General features: G+C 45.3%; 1 protein-coding gene across 2 annotated transcripts; it reads left to right on the top strand.

The window, feature by feature from the left end:
* Positions 1 to 17,825: 17,825 nt before the first annotated feature.
* On the top strand, positions 17,826 to 21,877 carry LOC127299033 (cysteine-rich receptor-like protein kinase 44). 2 transcript variants are annotated; one of them, XM_051328903.2, is made up of 7 exons: positions 17,826 to 17,934; positions 19,435 to 19,570; positions 19,661 to 19,916; positions 19,991 to 20,219; positions 20,306 to 20,483; positions 20,594 to 20,818; positions 21,136 to 21,877. In XM_051328903.2, exons 2-7 carry the CDS (start codon positions 19,439 to 19,441, stop codon positions 21,586 to 21,588), a joined length of 1,473 nt encoding a protein of 490 aa, XP_051184863.1. In that variant the 5' UTR covers positions 17,826 to 17,934; positions 19,435 to 19,438; the 3' UTR covers positions 21,589 to 21,877. The 2 variants fall into 2 exon arrangements, with proteins under 2 accessions (XP_051184863.1, XP_051184861.1); XM_051328901.2 differs by having other exon boundaries at positions 17,827 to 17,934; positions 19,431 to 19,570.
* The last annotated feature ends 517 nt before the right edge of the window (positions 21,878 to 22,394 follow it).

Genomic DNA, 22,394 nt, shown 5'->3' with positions numbered 1-22,394 from the left:
GACCCAAGATCTGAAAAGCAAGCGAACGGCGAGCAAAGTAAAATTGCTACCAACCTTGAGCGGCGCGGTCACTAAGGAAGACTTCCGCCGGCGAAGGAGAGGGCCTGCGGTCGCCAACGACCACCGTCGACGGCGAGGCGGAGAAGCTCGCGGAGAAGCACGAATGCAGCGGGCGCGGTGAAGATGCTGCTGAAGATTCCCGCACGGCGAGGTCTGGCGGAAGCACGGTGTGATTTCGCCGGGCGCCGGAGCTTGAACGAGCGACGACGGACGGAGAGCGGCGGAAGCGCAAAGGCAAGGAGCACTGTGCGCGAAGAATGGGGAATGCGAAGAAGATGAAGAAGAAGGGGCGGTTGTGCTTATAAAGGAGAGAGAAAGTGGGCTGAAAACCGCTGGGCCGCGGCGGTTCGCCTCGCGGCCCGCGACGGTTCGCGCCTTGGGCCGCCACGTGGCGAAGAGGTACACGCGAGAAAAAGGAAAGGCCACACGGGAGCGCACACAGGATCCCCGGTGGTTAGTGGGATCCGCAGTGGGGCATTTAATGACCGCGCGGGAGTCGAAGCGAAGTGACAACTGACACTGGCGTGGCAGTTAACAGTGCGCATGTCACTGACAGGCGCGGGGCCCAAAATATTCTCGACTTCGCCGAGGAAGGAGTAAATGCGAATGATGCCGGAAAAGAGAGATGCCGGAAGATGCCTTGCAAAGAAAAGAAAAGACAAAGAAGGGCAAAGATGCCGGATCCAAGCTCAGGCCGGAGAGATTAAACCGGTATCCTGAGAAGATGAAAACCTGGCATGGTCTGTAGGATAGAATCCTCCAGACTATACCAGCTTCGGGGACTAATGTTGGGGGGATAACCCCCAGTATGCCAAAGGCATGCCACACCGGATGGTTTAAGCCATCAAGATACCGGTTTAGTATTCTTACCGGAAGGTAAGATAGGAGTTTGGGCCAAGTGAAGCCAAGCCGGCATCCCCAAGGGGGTATGCCGGAACCCGGTAAAGAAGATACCGGACTGAAGGGTCTGTCGGCAGGACTGGTCAAAGATTCTCTTCAGAGCAAGAAGACAAGGATGAGCTAAGCAAAGTGGCTTTAATCAGAGCCCTGGCGCCAAAGAGAGGGATGACGCTAAAAGAAGCCGGAGGACATCAGCAGCCCTGATTAAAGAGGACTCCGGCGTCATCTAGGGTTAAAGTAGCTTTGTAAAGTAGTTTGTCTAGTCAAAGATGCCATTAGGGTTTCTTGCCCTGTAAGCCACCCTCTCCCCTATATAAGGAGAGGGGGCAGCCCTCCTTACGGGCATGTACGTGAGGAACACAGAGAGAGAAGCATAAACCTGTAACTTATGAGAATCAATGAACATGGTGATCTAGAGCGAGTTCTTCCTTGTGTCTTTCTTCTTCAACCTCTGGCCTTGGCCAAGTTCTTGAGGAAACCATCCGGAAGTTCATCCTACCTGATCACAAACCCTCCCCCGAATCCTCTAGCGTCCATTCGGCCCAAATCTAAGCCATCCTATGGCATCTGCTCGTTCACCACGACGACAGAGATAACACAAAGAGACGATGCATTGTACACGTTATGGTTAGTGTCCTCTCTAGATGATGTGGATAGCTAAGAGAAGACGTGTCTTCTCTACCATTGTACATGCCCTAAGGTGTTCGCCAAAAAAGTTTGTCTACCATATTGATGAATTTACCTTCCAACCAAATCACATAATACTATATACTATCTGAATGCTCGTGCGTTGCTACGGCCTCTAATCTTAATTCCCTGTGTATCTAAAAAAAATACATTTGAAAATCCACATTGATACAAAGAATGTAGAAAATGGCAAAAAAAAAGTAGTTCAAATATCTGTCGCTGATGTTCATTAGGTCTCCAAAAAAAATCTTTGCATATGGTACTTGCCATGATTAATCTTACAAAGTTGGATGTCCATGGTTCTACAAAACTATTGGCATTGGCACGTTGTTTTATTGGTCTAGCATGGTATTGTTATTCCAGAATATACAACAAGATGCTTTTTTCAGACTTTCAGCCATCGAACTTACCAACTTGAAACTGTGCTTCTAAATAAATAAAAACTGCTCTAGTCAAACTGACAACATGATATGCTTGCATTGACATATCTTGGGGATTACTTATGCTCAATGGAATATGCTTGCATCGACATAGATTGGGGACTGATTCCGCTAAATGGAAATATGCTGTCATAGTGTCATGGACATGCATTAGAGAACAGAGAGTGCAACCTAAGTATACATATATAATTTTGTTCGGTTTTCGTACTTGCTTCTGTGGGCTGACAGCTGCTTCAGGAGATCACGTCACCACGGAGTTTGATAGTTGCCGTGAATATTTATACAGGTTCATTACATCTTGCCGTACACGATGTGGATCATGTGGATCGATTAAGCTACAGATACATCTTCGAACTCATACCATCGTACGCATCGCGTGCACTATGTGGGGCGGAGTGAGCTGTTTCTTTTTCCAGGAACGACGTGGAGCCAGTCATGCTGTGGGATGGATCGCGCGTGTGCCGATTTGATATCAACGAGAAGACAAGATTGGCGTCGGCTAAGCGCGACATCGACGAGAAGATAAGGTTGGCGTCGGCGAGTCCTGCCATGGCGCGACTTCTAGCTCGTCCCTGTCATCATCCTCACCGTGGAATCAGATCAGAGCCTCTAGCATGCATAGAACACGTATGTATAGATCCTACAGATCGTACAGATAGATTCGTTCCTCGTTGGAGCTTTCATAGGCGCCTAGGCCTCGTATTTTTTTTTTTTCAAACGATCCAACAGGGATCGAATTTTCATTATCAAAGGAGATAACGAAAATACACCAGAGTTCACGAAACAACAGAAACAAAAAGCGGAGGATCGCCGCCTAATGCTAGCGTTTTAAGGGGGATTACAAAACCAACAGAAAGTTTTAACAGGCTAACAACTTCAGCCAAAAGGGACCAACTACAAGCATAACTCCCAGGGCAATCAAGCAACAGCATCATCGTTTGCATCCTCTCCAGTTCTATTGTCCTCCAAACGCAGACGATCACCTCGGCCATCATTTCCAGAGGATCTAACTCCAGCTACCTCAGCTAGGCGTAAGAGCCCGTCAGCACCAGCACGAAGATCTGATGCATCCTGTTCTCCATGTAAACCTGCCCAGTAGTTCATGAAAACAGCAGCGTAGCTGATTAGATCAAAAGGAGAGCTAATCATTTTTTGCTCAAAACAGGCTTTATTTCTAGTTTTCCAGATGGCCCAGCAGATAGCTGCCAAACCAGCTATCTGGGTATTGCGACTAACAGGAGCAAATTGGGGGAACCACCAAAAGAATTGGGAGAAACTCCCAGGTCGAGTGGGAGAATTGACAGTAGTAGCCACTGCAGTCCAGACAAATTTGGCTGCAGAGCAGCCAAAGAAGAGATGAGAAATGGTCTCTGGTTCATTGCAGAACTGGCAGTTGGGGTTTCCTGACCAATTTCGTTTGAGGAGATTGTCCTTGGTAGCTATTGCATTATGCCAAATTAGCCAGAGCCAAATTTTGATTTTGAGAGGGATTTTGCTCTTACACAAATGTTTAAAGGATCTGTCCCTACCACTCCCACATATCTGTCTGTATACTGATTTCACAGTGAAGCAGCCATTTTTTGACCATTTCCATCTGGGAATGTCACTTTCCTGAGTCAAGTTAACTTGATTCATCAGCTGAAGCAACCCAGCCTCCTGAATGATGAGATCAGGAGTCAGCCATCTTCTGTAGGAGAATCTCCATCCCATATCAGCAGCTCCAGCCACAGTAATATTTTGCTCATTACAAATATCAAACAGTACAGGGAACATATCTTTGAGAGGCCTTGTGCTACACCAAGAATCTCCCCAAAAGCTGGTTAACAAACCATTCCCAACATTCATTCTCCTGCCATAGAGATACAACTCTCTGACTTTTAGCATGTCAGACCAAAGTGGAGAATCTCCAGGTCTGTTTTTTGCAAAGTAAATGCCTTTTCCTCTCAAATACTTTAACCTCATAAAATCCTGCCAAGGCCCAGTATCATGCTCCAGCTTCCACCACCACTTACACATCAGACTAATATTAAATTTAGTCAAGTCTTTAACACCTAAGCCACCTTTTTGCTTTGGTTTACAGATCCATCTCCATTTCACAAAGTGATATTTCCTTTTATCAGCACTTCCAGCCCAAAAGAAAGATCTAATAGGCTTATCAATCTGTTCAATATTTGTTTTGTGCAGCAACCTCAAGGACATCTGATACACTGCAGTGCTAGCCAAACAAGCATCAATTTTGACCAATCTTCCTCCAATGGACATAGAATTGCCAATCCATCCACACATCTTTTTCTTGGTTTTTTCCTCCAAGAATCTCATGTCGATTTCGAGGCCCTTCTTGCACAAACAGGAGTCCCCAAATATTTGATTGGCCAACCGCCCATCCGACATTTGAACAACTCAAAGAAAGAAATTCTGTTTTATATTGTCATCAAGGATCATCATAGCTTCACTTTTATCAAAATTGATTTTCAGTCAGGACATGGATTCAAAAATGTAAAGCAAGAACTTCAAATTGATTGCTTGCTGAATATCATCTTGTAGTAAAAGTATGGTGTCATCAAAGATATTGTAAGATTGCAACCCCATTCTGCACCATATTATCACCACTCGTGATTAGCCCATTGTCTTGAGCTAAATGGATCATTTTAGCCAGACTGTTAGCAGCCATATTAAAAAGGAAGGGGGCAAAGGGATCACCTTGCCTCACTCCCTTGTGACTAGTGAAATATGGGCCCACTTTGTCATTAACCTTGACACTGAGGGTCCCACCAGCAACTGATTTTTTAATCCACTGCATCCAGTTATCACTGAAGCCTTTCTGTCTACAACAATCAAACAGAAACCCCCAGTTTACCTTATCATATGCTTTTTCAAAGTCAATTTTTAAGACTACCCCCTGTTTCTTCCTGGTTTTTCCTCTCTCAGGATTTCTGCAAACAACATCACACCATCTGAGATGTATCTCCCTTTTATAAAAGCTGTCTGGCAGGGAAGTAAGAGCTTATCCATTACAGGAGAAACTCTAACAGTCAAAGTCTTTGTCACAATCTTGAAGAACACTTGTAACAAACAAATCGGCCTAAACTTTTGAATGACATCAGCATCAGCAGATTTTGGAATAAGGGTAATGACCCCATAATTAATTCTGTCCAGGCCAATTTTATGATCAAATAAGTCATTGAAAACATGCAGGATATCAAATTTCACAATTTCCCAGCAATGTTGATAAAATTCAATGGGAAAGCCATCAGGACCGGCTGCTTTGTTTTTCTCCATGTGATCAATAACATCTTTGATCTCTTCCAAGGTAAACTGTCTATCCATCTCAGCACAATCAAGGGTATTGAGTTTTTCTCTTTCTGTCCAGACATCATCTCTCAGCCTAATCCCAGAGTCAGTGACTGGACCAAATAAATCTTTGTAAAAGGCAGTAGCATGCTCCAACAGAGCAGCATCACCTTGAATAATTGTGTCCCTATCTTTCAGAGAAAAAATAGTTCTCTTTCTTTTACACCCATTGGCAGCTCTGTGAAAGAAAGCAGAGTTGCTATCACCATGGAGGAGCCAATTCTCTCTAGATCTTTGTCTCCAAAAGGATTCTTCATTATCCAATACAGACAACAGGTCCTGCTGCAATGTACTTCTCCTTATCCTTTGTGCTGGAGAAAGTGGACCAGTCTCTTCCAACTCCTCTAATTCCTTCAATTCATTGGAAATATCTTTCTTTTTTTTGATATCTGTCCCGCTCAGATTAGCTCCCCAGCCTTTCAGAGTTTTCTTGACATTTTTTAGTTTCTTCATTAATCTGTCTGCATCGTCCTGGCATGAACTGGTTGTTCCCAGCACCTTTTGACTCTGTCTAGGAAATTATCCTCTTTGAGCCATCTTTTTTCAAATCTAAAATCTCTCTTCTTCACCATGATATCCAAAGTATCTAAAATTAAGGGATTATGATCAGAGACATCCCTCACCAACTTGTGAACTGTTACAAGAGGAAAAAGTTCCTCCCAAGAGCTACTCATCAAAAATCTGTCTAATTTTTCCAGAGTGGGATCACAATGATTGTTAGACCAGGTGTATTGACCACCAGTCATATGAATCTCTCTCAAGGCACAGGTATTAATGATGGAATTGAAAATATCTGACCATTTGTTATGAGGCATGGGTTTGTTCTTCTCATTTGAAAATCTCATGATATTGAAATCACCTCCAACCAAAATTGGTAGAGTTTGATTGCTGCAAATGTTACCAAGTTCCACCAGAAATTCCTCCTTATCAGAGGCCTGAGCAGCTCCATAAATGATAATGAAGCACCATTTCACATTTAATTTGAGATCAAGCAAGGTAACCTTGATATGAAATTTCCCAACAGAAGTATCACAAATGGTGAATCTGGATAGCCTAAAACCACCCAGGATACCTCCACTTCTGCCAACAGAACTGATCCATTTCCAATCAAAATCACCACTAGGGTCAATTCTTCTGAGAAAAGCAGAAGAATAATCTTTTTTAATTGTTTCCTGGAGACCAATAAAATCCAGCTGTTGTTCTTTGATCAAATTTGCCAAGAAGGCACTCATCCCTTTCTTTCCAACACCTCTGCAGTTCAGGGAAGCACCTATCATATATACTTTTGATTTTGTTTCCTAATTCTGGTTCCAGCAATAATGCCACACACAGGGTGGTCATTTCTTGCTTTCACCTGGGCAGCACTTGATGTTGATTGTGCTCCCAAAATGACATCACCTGATGTCGACTGTGTTCCACTTCTCCCAATCTTACAGGCAGACTTTTTATTTCTCCTTTTCCTTCTGGATAAAACAGGAGTGAAGGCCTCCTCTTCTATATCTCTGTCACTTTCACTTTGCTCCTCACTCAGACCCAGCAGCAGGATTGGGTTTGAGTCAACATCATTGGAATTCACAACAGAGTTTTGTACCACACCCATATTATGTCTAGCAATTTCTAAATCTTTCAGGTAATTAACATTTTCAAGAGAAAAAGAAGTAGGACAAACTCCCATTTCAAGAGCTCTAGCTAAGATCTCCTCATCATCTAATAAAGCAAAGGAGTTGTGAGTATTTAAATTTGTACCTGGGATATTGCTGGCTTCAATATTCTCCATGACACTAGATCCAATCCTTGAGGTATGAGTGCCTCTGGCTCCAACTCTGGAACTCATCCTGGGAGCAGGGTGCTGTTGATTTCCACCAGAAGAAGAGGAGTTGCCAGCACCTGGAACATCAATGATGGGATTATCAACCTGTGAGAGAGGTTCTTCTTGTGAATCAGGCTCAGGTTGTGGACCATCAACAGGAATAACAACTGCAGTCCTCTCAGATATAAGGGAGGGAGCAGCCAAAGCAAGGATCCCCTGCCCCTGAGTCAAATATGGAGTATCAGAATCCTGTGAATTGTCACTGCTATCATAATCAACCAGTTCATCAACAGGATCACTCTCTTCATTGACATTTTCAGCAATAGGATCAAGAAGATTCTTGTACTCCTTCTGAATTGTAAAGGCTTTGTCACTATTAGATCTAGCCAATGAAGTAAGAAATTGCTTGTAAGAATCAGCAGCTCTCTGTGAAGAAGAGCTCTCAGAGGAGTGAGAAGGAAGGGATGCAAGTGCCCCAACCACCTCCTTGTGAACTTCTGAAAGAGGAGGAGATTTGTCAGGAACACCAGATGAGGGAACCAAATTCTTCTCAGGGGCACATGGAAGCTCCAGCTCAAACAATTTCCTTTTACCAGTATCTTTCCTAGGAATAGGAGATTCATGCATAGCAGTTTGCCTGTGAGAACCCTTGTAATTTCCAGAGACCTTGGGAGGAGCAGATTGAGAACCTGCATCAGAATCTTGCATGCCTGTTCTCTGCCTTTTTGGAGTCCCCTAATCACCTTCACCACCTTGAGCATCAGTAGGAACAGCAGTCTTGTTGCCAGTATTAGAGGAAGGGTCAAACAGTTCCCTGGAATATTGGAACTCATAGAAACCTTTCTTTATCTCACCAATTCTAGAGTTGGGCACCAAGGCCAGGTCCTGACTGCCAATCTTTACCCTCACATAGGCAAAGTGTCTGAGGTAGTTCTTGTCAAGAGCAAGGGGCTTGCCAACAAGGCTGGCAGCATAGTATACTGTAGACTTGTTCCTGAATTTCATGGGGATGCCCTTAATCCTGAACCAAGCCTCCTGCATGATGGAAATTGGTTCAATGTCACCAGCCCATTTCTCCAAACTGATGATTGCACCAGGTACAGTCCTCATGAACAATTTCCCAAAGTGGGCCAGCTCTTCAATAGTCTTGGCAGATGGAAATCTTGTTCTAAACTCAGTAGCAGAAACTTCTTTTGCAAAGAAACACCAATTGATCTTCATAGACTCAGCCCAGACATTGAACTCATGCTCGATATTTCTACAGTTAACTTCACCCTTTTCAACAGTGATATGAGCATAGTTGAGCTGCTCTACTGGATAATTATCTTCTTCAGGAACTGGAATAGAGTAAAACCCTGACCCAAATTCCTCACTGCCAAAGAAAGGGGCGTTGTAATCCCACGGATCTCTTTCTTGGCAAACAGAAATGTGATGATCACCATTGCAGTAAAAACAGGAGAGGTTTCTGAGCGGAACATCAACTCTTCTAGTCACAGCAGTGGTGGAGGCAGGAACTGGTGGTGGTACAGAGGACCCCACCGGTTCCGGCAGAGAGACAAGCGATTGAGAACTATCGGCAACTACGGCGGATCTATTCTGATTTTGCAACTGAGGACTATGAACATCTGCTGCAACAGTATTAGAAGATGGCAAGGATGGGGCAACAGGACTTACTTCGGCAGATCGAGTGGTGTTGAAGTTGGAGGTGGTACCAGGAACCATCTCCGAGCGGTGTGCCCATCGATCTCGAGCACGCAGTTCTTCATCTTTGCGAGATTTCTCAGCAAGAGCTCGCTCGCGTGCAACCCTCTCCGAGATACGGGTTGCTTCGCGTTGACGCTCTTCATCCAGACGCCTGCGTTCATCCTGCCTCTTGCGCTCCTCGAATCGGAGGCGCTCTTGATCTGCATGTCGTCGCTCCTCTTCACGGCGCCGATTCTCGTCTTCGCGACGCCAATCTTCCTCACGGCGGCGCTCATCTTCCCATCGACGCTGTTCATCCCTTCGATCTGCATCAGATCCAGCTCTTGGCCGGTACCCGAAGTAATTGCTTCTTCTCGGAGAAGATCTGCGCGGCCCTCCGAATCTCCGATCCATCCGCGGCAAGGCAACAATCTGAGCAAACGATCTGCGATCACCAGTGGTTGTTCCAGACCAGCGACGAGGAGGAGATGGTTGAGGGAGATCAGATCTGGTGGGTGGAGGCGATGTGACGAAAACCACCGATCCAGTGCCAAATGATCTAGGGTTAACCCTAATCCTGTCCGCTGTGGAAGCTAAATGCGTGGCCCGATGAACAGTAGTGGGCTGTGGCCCAACAGACGACGCCATCGAATAATCTGGATCCCCATGACACCGCGCGATCCACTCACAACTACGACCGATGGGCGAACGAGAACGCTGGGCTCGATCCAAGAAAATTCGATCCAACCCACATCCAATAATCGGGCCAAACAAGATTTGAAATCCTCCACACTCCCGCGCTGATCCAACCGGAGGAGCAGAAACATTGTCATCCACTTCGGTGACAAAATTACGACTCAAATCGTAAAGGCGCGAAATCGAACCTTCCCAAATCGCAATCCCTGGTGTACGAATGATGAATCCATCTCGAACAAAACGGAGAATGATCGCTCGCTCAAATAGCGGCGTCGAATCTCTGAGAACAGGGGAAGAATGATACGAAGGCTGAGGATCAGAGGAAGGCGCCAATGGCGGCGGAACGCGGTTGGTGGCAGGCGGCGCTAGGTTGTTGGGCGGCGGCACGGGGTTGCTATCGGACGATGCTGATGGCGGCGGCGCGGGATTGCCGTCAGGCGGTGCTGGGGGCGGCGGCGCAAGGTTGCTTGGTGGGGACGTCATCGTCCACCATCGCCTAGGCCTCGTATATATAGACGTCCATGATCTGGAACAGATTGTAATGTGGCAAGAAATCACAAGAAAATCAATCGTATCTAGAAAAGACTGACGCCGCAAGGAAATCGAGTGTACTCTATACGGAACAGATCTAAGCGGGCGTGCTCGATGCGGAGAGGAGTCGTGGATAGGTAGGCCAGCTGTTTCTTTTTTTTTGTCTGAAACGAAGAGGAGTCGTGCGTGGATGGTTAGCCGGCCGGTTTTCCCTTGGTTTTTTTTTCCTTTCGGATCGATTGGAGCCTTGGAGGGACAGATTATGGTTTTGTGCTGCGCGTGTGGCGATTTTTTTACGTACGATGGTTTATTAACATATGACCACCACCATCCACCGATCCGTGTTTAATAGTAAATATTATTATCATATCGTTTCGTTTCAATTTCAGTCTTACTAGGACAAAACCCGTGCGTTGCTACGGCATCACGTCAAATCAAATGAATAATTTTTCATATAATTCCAAATGTCCTCCAATTGTTGATTGAGTTGTCCTCTATATCGCCCATAGGGTATGTATACACCTTCTCATAACTAATTTGCATGTGAAGATCACGGAGAATTTCACAATTAAAAACCTAGGTCCACAACTTTTTGTGTAACAGAAATATGTAAATATATATTTGAATAATCTTTACATTATTTTATACGGTATATGCTCGTGCGTTGCTACGGAAACAAAAATAGACATATATACATATGTACTTCCTCCATCCTACAAAATATGTCGAAGATTTATCAAAAATTAGATGTACCTATTAGTATCTAGATATATCCAACTTTTGACAAAAAGCCTCGGACATGTTTCGTGGGACGGATGGAGTAATAAACTTTGTAGTTGATTAAAAGAAATTAAGAAGTCAGGAATGTAAATGATAGCATTAGACTTTCTGGTTCCATACTTTTCCTAGAATCTTTTAAAAAGCAGTTTAATGGAGGCAATAAAAAATGCTTTGTGAAACAATTTATCAAGGTGGTGAGAACAATTAACCTTTTTTTTTTTGCGAAAGTAGATGAATTAACATCGTTGATGTAGTTTATTTTGAATACAGGTAGCTGATGTATTTAGTCAAACACGATTTTCACATAGTACAATTTTCTTTTCTCCACGACTCAGCCCAGATATTCCGATGTACCAAAGTAAGTAGTACTCCGTACCTCCTTTTTCCAGGAAGCACTGGCAGCCGCGGATGACCTCCTCGGAACGAAGCGCCTCAACGCAGTCTCGCACCCTGCCGGCAACCGGCGCGCATACACGCTGGCCGTCTGCGCGCCGCTGGTCGTCTGCGTGTACGCGCGCATGCGCTCTAAGCCGGTCGGTCCGTGTTTTCCCTTCGCACCGGCGGCGGTCGCTGATGGCATGGCGATTGTGCACGTCCTCTACTTCTGCACGACTGCATCAATGCATCTCCCGGCGCTGGCTGCCTGTAGGAGTTGGTTTCCCCACGGCACGATCTGCACCAGCACGGCTCCGTATCGGCAGGAAGATCTGGTTTGTCATCTCGGTGGCATTGAATTGCACACCCGCAGAGTTCACCGTCTCCCTGAACCTGCGCGCACGTACGTACGCCCCGGTCCTCTGCCGCCAATCACATCGAACCCGAGCTGACCCTGACGGCCCGTACCCGCCGTTTCTCCCTTCCCAAGCTAGCGCCGGCGGTTGGGTTTTCAAGGCTGTGTCTGTGTGCCATGGTCGTGAACCCCGCCGTGGCTTCCTTAGTTCCTTCCCAAAGCTGGCGCTGGTTGTCTATGGACGTGACCCATAGCTCCCGTCGCTAGGCATTGTTCTACCTAGGCTCACGTTTGGACATCCACCGCAACAGGCTCCGGCCCTGTAGCGCCCGCCGCCCCCCTCAAAGCTTCGATCCAAGCCCGGGTATGTTCGATCCCGCCATGGATATTTTCGATCGGCGGGCACACGGCGTCTCCTTTGTGTGCGACGTACCCAGAGTCAGCACCGACCCAGCGCGGCTCCATCGTCATGGAGAGCATGGTCTAGGTGCCGAAGCCAGAGCCACCTCGTTGGCATGTGTCCTGCCGTATGTTGTCGCAGACGTCCAGGTCCTCTCGCCGCTAGAACTTGACCTTCATGCGCCTTTCCGTTGTAAATCAAGGTCTGTTGTCGCGGACGTCCAGGTCCTCTCGCCGCTTGAACTTGAGCTTTATGCGCCTTTCCGTTGTAAATCAAGGTGTGGGACATATTGCTTTGATGGAATTCGAACTGATAGCGAGATTTCTGTTGTGAAATGTATATGTGGATTGCCTTCCCCTTTCCACCAGTTCGGACTTTTGGTTCAAGTGGCTAGGGCATGAAGCTTAACATGGTATCAGAGCCCCAGGTCTCGAGTTCAAATCTTGGCTTTCACATGGTTTTCGCAATTAAGCCTAAAAATTGTTGTTGCCCCCCTTTTTAGCCACCGCTGATGCCCTGTTTCGGTGTGCTCTTCTTTTTTCACGTGTTGACTTTCTCTTCTCCCGTCACACGCGAGTTGGGGTGTTGTGAAATGTATATGTGGATTGCCTTCCCCTTTCCACCAGTTCGGACTTTTGGTTCAAGTGGCTAGTGCATGAAGTTTAACAATTTCGAGGTCTCAGAGGAGGCGGCCGATCTGATTTATGGGTAGGATACTGGAACCGACACGACTTGGGTATTTCTATCCAGTGAGGTACGAAGACGTTTTTTTTTCCTGGAATCGATCGAAGGTAAAAAGGCGACGGACGAAACGGACGACAGAAACACACGTACCAAACCACGGAAACCTTACTCCCTTTATTATTAGGGGTATAGATAGATTACCCTCCTCCCAACCAAGACCATCAGGTCTGCCTCCCGCTCAGCCCCAAGCCAACTGACGCCCTGAAATGGGAATCCCCCGCCCGTTCGTGCTTGCAGATGCTCGCAGGGAGGAAAATGCCAACCTGATCAAGGCCAAGGTCGCGGCGAAGAAGAGAAAGGAGGATTTGGTGATCCTGCTCGTCGACACAAGCGACAATTGGCATGGACGACGATGTGAAGGCGTGGTGCGCAGAGTAGCGTGCCATGATCATGTCCGAGAAGCGAGCTCCACCAACAACACAGCCCACAGCGCTGCAACTCCACGTGCGACTACGAATAGGACTATGCAGGATGCTTCGACCCCACCAGACTCCACCAGCCACATAGGCTTCACCGTCGACCGCTACACCGCCACCGCCGACCATCGTCGTGCCTGATTCCCCGGTGGACGATCTCGCCCCCTTGATTCTCGCGGCTATGTAATGCCGGCCGGCCTAGGCACCCCTTATTTTTTGGGTTCGCTAGACATTGATTTGTTGATATTTGCGACGACTTGATCGTTGAGACTATGTGATCGTTTTTGTGGACGCGGAAATTATGCGATCGGCGTTTGTTTGCAATGTTTGAATTTGTAACTTGGGGACCGCGTTTGTGGGTTGCGGCTAGGAGCCGGTGCGCCCCAATTTGTGATGTGCCGTGGGCATCCCCATACGGCTATGTGTCGGACACCGTATAGGGGTCACAAGCGAAGATGCTATAAGAAGCGGATTTCAGCTCGCACGTGTGCCTTGATTATGAGAAATTTGAATCCAGTATCCTACTCGTAGATGATTCTACTCCCTCTGTTACCGCAAATTAGTCTATATGCGTATACATCTACCCGTATATAGCCTCCCGTAAACTCCCCAGCCTCCCGTAACTCCCCAGCCCTAAACGCCGCCGCCGCCGCCTTTAGCGCCGCCGGGGCAAAGACCCTCGGGGCGTGGCGGCGGCGGGGGCCCTTCCTCGTCGACGCCTGGTGGACGGCGGCCGGATCCCCTTCCTCGACGCATGGCGGGCGCGCGGATGGGTTGGGCGGCGGCGGCCTGCGCTGCGCCCCCTTCTCCCGTCGGCTCTCCCTCGGCCGGTGCGGTTGGGATGGGCGGCGGCCAGCGCTGCGGCCTCCCTCCTCCCGTCGGCTCTCCGCAGCACTCCGATAGGGGCTGGTGGTGGGCGGCGGCCAGGCTCATGGCCTGCGCCAATTTCCCCCCGCCTCTCGCCGGTGAGTGGAGGCGATCTCGGGCTTCACCCGCGACACGAGGTCGCCCGGGGCAGCAGCCTTGGGTAAGACGGTGGAGGTGGCCCTCTTCTTCGCCGGAGAGGGTTGGCCTGCGGTTGGTGGTGGTGGATCTATCGATCTATCACCGCGTTCCGGCGGTCAGATGGAGATGCTTGGAAGCCGGCGACGGAGTCGCCGGTGGAGGGTTGGAGTGGCCAGCCCGGGATGGTCACCGACGTGGGGGTCCGACCTGAATAAAGGTGGTGGTCCTAGGGTCTCTCTTGCGTGAAGAGGAAGACCTACCGGAGGCCTGGACTCGTGATCTAGCCGGAGTGTTGAGTTCTGGAAGGCTCCGCCGGCGAATGTAACAGTGCTTTTTGCCTGGAGTTTGCTGGATCGGTGGTATTCGATCGTGCGCACCCATGCTTTTATTCCGACCGATTGGTTCTGGAGGGAGCGGCGTGAAGCTCTTTTTATGTGTTGACATCAAGTGACTATGGATCCATGATGAAAGTCGGAAGAAGAGAAGTTCATGTAGGCCGGAGGGGAGGACTAGCTAAGGGAGGTTCAAGTCTCCGCGTTGTTGAGGGACTTGCTTGGTGTTCCGGGCATCATAGCAGCGGTATGAAAGTGGGGGCGACAACACAGGTGAAATTCAGAGTCCTATCTTTCAGGGTGAAAACCCAAGGTCTGGCCTTAACTGGTTGTGCCTGGCAATGACCTTGTTGGAGGCATTGTTTTGAGAGCGGGGACTATCTTCAGGGTGAAAACCTAAGATCGTTGATCGGGCGACGATGGTGTTCGCGCACTGTTCCCTTCTTGGAGGCGTCGTTTTTGGAGATTCTGCATTTCAGGTGTTGTCTTGGCGGTGGATGTATTGCTGTTGTTAGGCCCGAGATACTGTAGCGGGACTTTTGTTTCTTAGTTTTCTTTTCTTTTTTTTGGCTGTGTGCATCCGTAGTGCCATTAGGGTGTTGCGTTGTTGCAGAAGCTGTGTGTAATTGGTATCGTTTTGATATTAATATATTCCCTTTATCGAAAAAATATATACATCTATTTGTTTTAGTGTATAGATATATAAAATTTTAGATAAATTGGTGACATCTAATTGGAAATAGATGGAGTATTTTTTTTTGAATAAAGAGCTAATAAGAATTCTTGAAATGTATGGACAGTTTAATCAGGTTTGGAGACAATTTGGTCAGTCTGTGCCGAGAATTAAGTAACAGTAAAATGGAACACCAAGGCCGTACCACAATGATTTGACATCCGGTCCAAATCCTTGTATTTACCGTTTTGGAACTGGCGTTACGGTCCAAATCAAGTTCTAATGTATGCAATTGTCTTCTTTTCTGAGAATAAGATGACTTTCTTTGACCGTGTGAATTTTGGAGCAGCCCTTCAAGTTTTACCACACTTTTTTCTTTTGTTTTTGCACCAATGCGTACAGTTTATGCTCCCCCTCTTGATGTATACTCTGGATCCTACCGAGGAATATGGGCTCGAAACTCATTAAATTAAGCTCACATTATTTTTAAATAATTAATACATATGATCAAATTGACGCAAATTTAATACACGCATGTTGTGCAAAAAAAAAATATATAATTACTATATTATTCTAAAAATTATTATAAAATTGGACAGATGCGGCAAAGCGCGCCAATATGGTCTAGTAAATTGTATATCACGGTTAGAGCATCACTAGAAGATACTCCAACCAGCCAAAGGGCAAAGGCGCATGCGATTAACTACATCAAATTCTTTGCAAAAAGTATCGCGGTGAAAAAGATTTCGCATCCTCAAACTGTAAAAAGAATATTCATGAAACATTCCATCATCTTTCATCGCATGCGGATCGGGAGGCACTCGACTGAGCTCGCGCCCGACCCATGCCGCCTACCGCCACGCATGTATGTGTGGTCGACCGCCTGCTGCGTGCTAGCAGCACGTGCATGCGAGCTTACCAGCTGCTTGCTGTTCTAGCCAAGGAAAAAAATAGCGCGCTAAACAAAATAGTGTGGCCTTCCAAAATATGCTATGAAGATTATAACGTGCTAATAGCACGCTATTTTACAAAATAGTGTTTCATAAAAAGTTAAAATATAACAATGTAGTATGTATACTAAGGATTTCAGCAGCTCAAAAATTATCCACATCACAACGATCAACAAATTAAATTGAGAAAGTCCTGATCTCATTGGAAGACAAAGATTTGTCAGTCCAACAAGTAGACAAGTAGATAACTAATTAACCTATCAACATGCAAAAAATTAAAAGCCAACTACATAGCAGAAGTAGTAATTAATCAAAATATGATGAACTAGATGGATAATGCATGCGGTCATCATCTGATTCAGAAGAAGAACTGCATATTGCAGCTCATCGTACTGAAAAACTAGAAACAACTAAGGCAGCGGGAGGCCGGGACCACACGGCAGGAGGCTGCGGGGATTTTTTTTTAGAATAAATTGAGAAAGCCAGGATTTGAACTCGAGACCTGGCGCTCTGATACCATGTTAAGCTTCATACACTAGCCACTTGAATCAAAAGTCCGAACTTACGGAAAGGGCTAGGCAATCTACTTATACACGTCAACAGATGTGATGTTGATTCTTGTTCTTCTTCAACATGTACGCGTTGTGTGAGGAGGAGTGAGAACTGTCGATGTGCTTCTGTGGTTTCCAACGGGTTGAATGGTTACTGTTAGACTAGGGATTTCGGAAGCTCGTGGACCAAAAGATCCAAAATAGCTAGTCGGCTGCTCGATTTCCATATAAAAATAGCACCGCTGCAACGCTATAAAAATAGCGCCGCTATAACGCTACGAAAACTAGCACGCATAGCGCCGCTAATAGCGTGATTAGCGTCATAGCAAGCCAAATATGCATAGCATAGCGTTCACTCTCTAAATACGTTATACCGCCGCTATAACGCCGAAATAGTGCACTATTTTTTTCGTTGGTTCTAGCTGGCTGTCCGCCGCCGCTTCTCCCCAAGCTCCGGTCGTCATGGACATCACCGGAATCGGACGGAATAGGTCGGAATGAGCCATATTCGTCGTTGCCATCGTCCGAGGTCAATTTGGTCAGAGTACGACCTCGATTTGGCTGGACTACGGGCGGCACGGCAGAATTTTGCCAGAGTAGTGCCGCTCCAGTTGATCCGAATTTTGGTACCGCAAATCTTTGCCTTTTACCTTACATATCGGCCAAAATCCCACATGTATAAAATACGAGAGAATTATTTGGGGGAGTTTGCTGTAAAAATATTTACTGATCAAAACGTTATGCAGTATCTATTCGAGATATTTTTTCTTGGTCAAACTCGTAAAAAACACGACTTGGGCTGATATGTGGTATCTTCAAGAGATGCTTTTAGTGCATGAACATATACAAGCCTAAATTTGGATCTTTATTGCTAGCCAAAAATAATTCTCGCGTACGGAGTACTCATTCGAGTTGGGTGACGTGCTATGGTCCAATCTTTTTTGTTGAGCGGTAACGTGGTATAGATAGTGCCAATCTGTTAATTATAGTACAAAGAATACGTGTGCATGCTTATTGGCTGTAGTACAATAATCCTTCCAACAGCCATCCGAGTCAAGTCAATAGTTTCTTTTTCAGAAACCTGTTTCACCAATCCCTCTATTTAAGATAACATCTGCTGGATCGGATGAGATCCTTCATCTTCCTCGCCGAGGAACTCTTTGAAGCCAGTCACCCCGGCCGTCTTTGACACCAGGTAAGTTTAATTGACACTGCTGTTGCTTTCTAGTTTCTTTCCTTCTAGTCTGCTAAGAATTTTAATTCTAAGCTAGTACCAAAGATCAAGATTTATATGACAGAAAAATGTTGCTTTTTTTACTTAAGAAAGAGTTTTAGATATTGGCCTAGCATTCAAGATGTATATGCCAGCAAAAAGTTGCCGTTTATTTATCAAAGCTGGTAATGTTTGGCCGCACAAACTGTCTTACAGTGATTTGGAAGTAGCAAGTCATCATAATTTGGAGGTAGCAAAAATGTTGGTACTTTTTACACCGGAAATTTGTTGGTAAATCCAAAATGTAGTAGTATGTGTCAGCTATGCCTCGTGCGCGTCGGATCAATATCCTGCGGTCCCTCCGGCGGCGCGAAGGGTTGTTTCGCACCCCCGTCCAAATTCCCCATCCCTCCCCTCTCAATCTCAACGCCGCCAGGGGGATCGGCACCGGCGGGTTGCAACTCGACGGCGGATCGAGCGAGGGAGTTCATTTCTCCTGTCACTCTCTCTTATTCATTCTCCATGAGCTACAACCCCTTCCGATCTGTTTCCTCTTCGTGCTCACAGTCAAAAAAATTCAAACCAATAATAGCCTTCAGCCTAAGCAAATCCCAACAGAGCATGGATCAGCCATGGACGGTTTGTCCCAGAGCATCCAGAGAGGCATGGACAGAATGTGGGAGACGGCATCCTGGTGGTCGCGTCTTCGCTGCTTCCATTTTTTTTCTTGTACTCGGGAGCTTCTATTTGGAGAGAGGAGGCCACCCGTTCGAGTATAGCAATTAATTAACGGAGTAGCGTTCCTCCATCGGCTCCCTCCTCTGTCCTCTGTTTCATTCTGTTGAATCTTGCTAGCTAGGTACAGATCAGTGGTATTGTCTCTAATTTTTACCCTGTGGTTATTGGATCCTTTTGGATCTGTGTCTTGATGACATTTTTGGTAGTAGTCAATGAGTGTCATGGATGCTATTATATTATACGTCCATAGCAGGATGTAGTTATGTTTACTTTGATCTCTAGAATGGATGTAGATTTTCCCAGTTGCCATATCAGGCGTGTAGGTTACTTCTAAGTAAATGTCTGTTTTCTGGATATACTTTATATTGCATCATGATGTATATCTCCTATTTTTATCGCAATTAAGCACCCATTACAGGATGAAGTTTACTTTTTCCCGAAATACAGAAGGATATAAGTCTCACATCACCGGCTACCATTTCTGAGATAACATGATGTATGTGGTGCTTGCCTAGCTTAGGGGGGTTTCCTGACCAGTAAATTGGAGATGTTTATTTTATTCCGGATATTTAGTTGGTCACTACAGAAATAGTATCCATCTTGGTACTGTTAGTATTCACGAGACAAGCAACAGTTGTATGTGTATGGATATAATTCTGTAGTTTTATACTCTTACTAATTTCCAGCCACATCTAAAATAGTATATTGTCTTACTGAATTCTCTCCTGGAACGGAATAAGGCAGTCCAATGGAGTACTTGATTCAGAAAATGTCATCTTCGGATCCACAGCCTATCAAACTACATTTGCTGAGAACAATCACAGAGGATTTTTCTAAGAAGATGAGAATTGGTAGTGGTGGCTATGGAGAAGTTTTCAAGGTAGGTATGGTCAATTAATCATATCATTTTGTTTTGTGTAATTACCTTGATCTAACAACCAACCAACCAAGCCTTGATCAATATGATCAGGGACTGCTTAATGGGGACGAAATTGCTGTGAAGAAGCTCTTTCCTGTCCATGGAGTTGATGATGTAGCATTTGACAATGAATTTCGTAACATTAAGAAGGTTCGGCACAATAATGTCATACGGATGATTGGTTACTGCTATGAGATAGCACATAGAGATGTTGAATACCAAGGGAAGTTGGTTTGGTCTGAAGTAATAGACCGAGCTATCTGTTTTGAATATATGAAGGGAGGAAGCCTTGCCACTCATATTTCAGGTATATATCATCTAGTGTGCAATCAATGAAATGTTATTACGCTGGTTTGTCAATGATATGGAATTGTTCTGCAGCCGAGTCATGCATACATGATTGGCCTACAACGTACAAAATAATCAGTGGGACTTGCCAGGGTCTCCACCACCTTCACACAGGAGGAGAACAGAAGATTTTTCATCTGGACCTAAAGCCGGATAATATCTTGCTGGATGAAGAATTGGTACCCAAAATAGGAGATTTTGGTTTGTCCAGGCTCTTTGGTAATTCATATACCCACCAATTAAGCACTACAAAAGGAACAGTGTAAGTTGATATATGGCTCATCTGTAGATAGCCCAATTCGGTTTATAAATAATTCTTTTAGTGAGCACATATATGTTCTCTTACAGTGGGTTTATGCCACAAGAATACATACACAATCGCAAGGTGTCACCAAAGAATGATGTGTTCAGTCTCGGAGTCATAATTTTTCACATGATGGTGGGGGAAAAGGGCTATGGCAATTATTGGGATGCGCGTCGTCGTCCGAATTTTTCACCAAAAATTCAACAAGAATTTATTAAGAGTGTAAGAATTATTTTACTTTTGTTCGTTTTAATGGGTGTTTGTGCCTTACACCTCCCCTGCTTTTGATGTGAGTGGTAGATACACAGTATATACTAAAGGCAACTTGACAGGTACTGGAATACTGGAAGACGAAGATGGAAGCAACTGTGGGTTATAGGTGGGACGGAACAGACATCCTAGGAGTAACAAAATGTGTCGAAATGTCAATGCGTTGTGTGGAGGATGACCGAGACAAAAGACCTTCGATAACGGAAATTCTGGACGAGCTCAAGGAACTTGATTCTAAGATGGAGGAGATGTTAAATGAAGATCCGAAACCACTTTCACGGCAGCTGGTACATTATACATATAACGCTGATATATACTCATCATATATGCTGACTCGGTAATGCATATTAGCTGAACACTCAAACGTGCATGGATTTTGACAATATGTGTTCCCTTTATTTAGAATATTGAAAAACTGAGTGCAACTTACAAAGAAATCCAAAAAATAATTCTGATGTGTAGATATTACAGCGAGTTATATGCCACCAAGTGTTTGTGGAAAAATTATTGATTTGCTTTCAAGAAGGAGCACATGCTCATCTAAGAGTTTTGTTCTATCATTTGATACTAGCTGGTTAATCCCTTGAAGGGTTTGCCTTTGCAGAAGGGAAAAAGCCACGTCAGTGATTTGGAAGTGTTGAAGCAGAACAAAAGTCCCAATGATTTGGGAAAAGATATTTCCATGGATCCATCCCTGGAGCTCCGCTTCCCATTTGAGCCAAAGCGCGATGTATCATGCTGTGTGCAGCTCATCAACAAGACGGCCAGCTTCATCGCCTTCAACATAAACATGCACCCAAACAAGTACCGAGCACAGCCAAACCTTGGAATTCTGCCACCATGTTCCAAGTGCTATATCATCCTGACTTTGCGAGCTCAGAACGAGGCACCCCGGAATATGACATGCCATGATATGGCTATTGTGCAGTCGACAATAGTGCCTGAGGGATTCACATCTGATAAAATTACTCAAGACTTTCTCAAGAAAGCCAGCTCAGAGAATGAGGTGACATTGCCGATTGTTTATGTTGCCCTGGAGAAGCCTCTACTGGAATAGCGCAAGCGAGCAAGCCCAGTAAGGGGCCTTTCAGCCTGTGTCATGTTGTGTAGGAGCTATCAATCCGAGAGAGACTTGAGGATACCATCAAAACTTAATTCTGCATCAGTTGTGTGGGGACTACTCCAACATTTATGTTTTTCTATCAACCATTTTTTGAAAAACAAAAGCACTGTAATGGCACTACGGATGATATGCATTGTTGTTGACTAAGAACAAAATTGTAGTTGCTGCCTGTAATAGTCCAAGTATACCCTCTATGCTTCTTCTATAAAGATAGCTGTTTTTTTTTCTTGTTCACCAATACTAATACTCGTTTTTTGAAGTCAAGTCTTGGTGCTTAAACTACTTGATTTTGCTTAAACTACTAAAGGTTTAATTTCACGGTCTACTTGACTTGTATTTTGAAGTCAAGTCTTGGTTCTTGAAAAGTACAATTGTTTATAAGGTGATAGCTACCTCCCCATGTCATTGACTTGATGGAAGTTGCATGATGGAGTTACAATGCTTAAACTACTTCATCTGCACCAATACTAAATTCAGTATCTACTACATTTGTATTTTGAAGACAAGTGGTGGTTTTTGATAAGTTTAATTGCTGATGACTGAAAACTGTTGGTCCTCCATGTCAACACGCAACGGTTAAACTAGCGTAGTTAACAGACAAGTAGCATTATGAAAGTATTAATCTAGCTACTGACAAAGTAGAAACAATTAAATACCCACACCGTGAGGTATAACTACTAATTTCCATAATCAACAGTTTGGCTACGCAAAATCAAACAAAATACTCCACGGTGTGGGTA

Source organism: Lolium perenne, chromosome 5 (assembly GCF_019359855.2).
Source record: "Lolium perenne isolate Kyuss_39 chromosome 5, Kyuss_2.0, whole genome shotgun sequence".
NCBI classification, from domain to species: Eukaryota; Viridiplantae; Streptophyta; class Magnoliopsida; order Poales; family Poaceae; genus Lolium; species Lolium perenne.
This window is presented reverse-complemented; position numbering and strand designations above follow the sequence as displayed.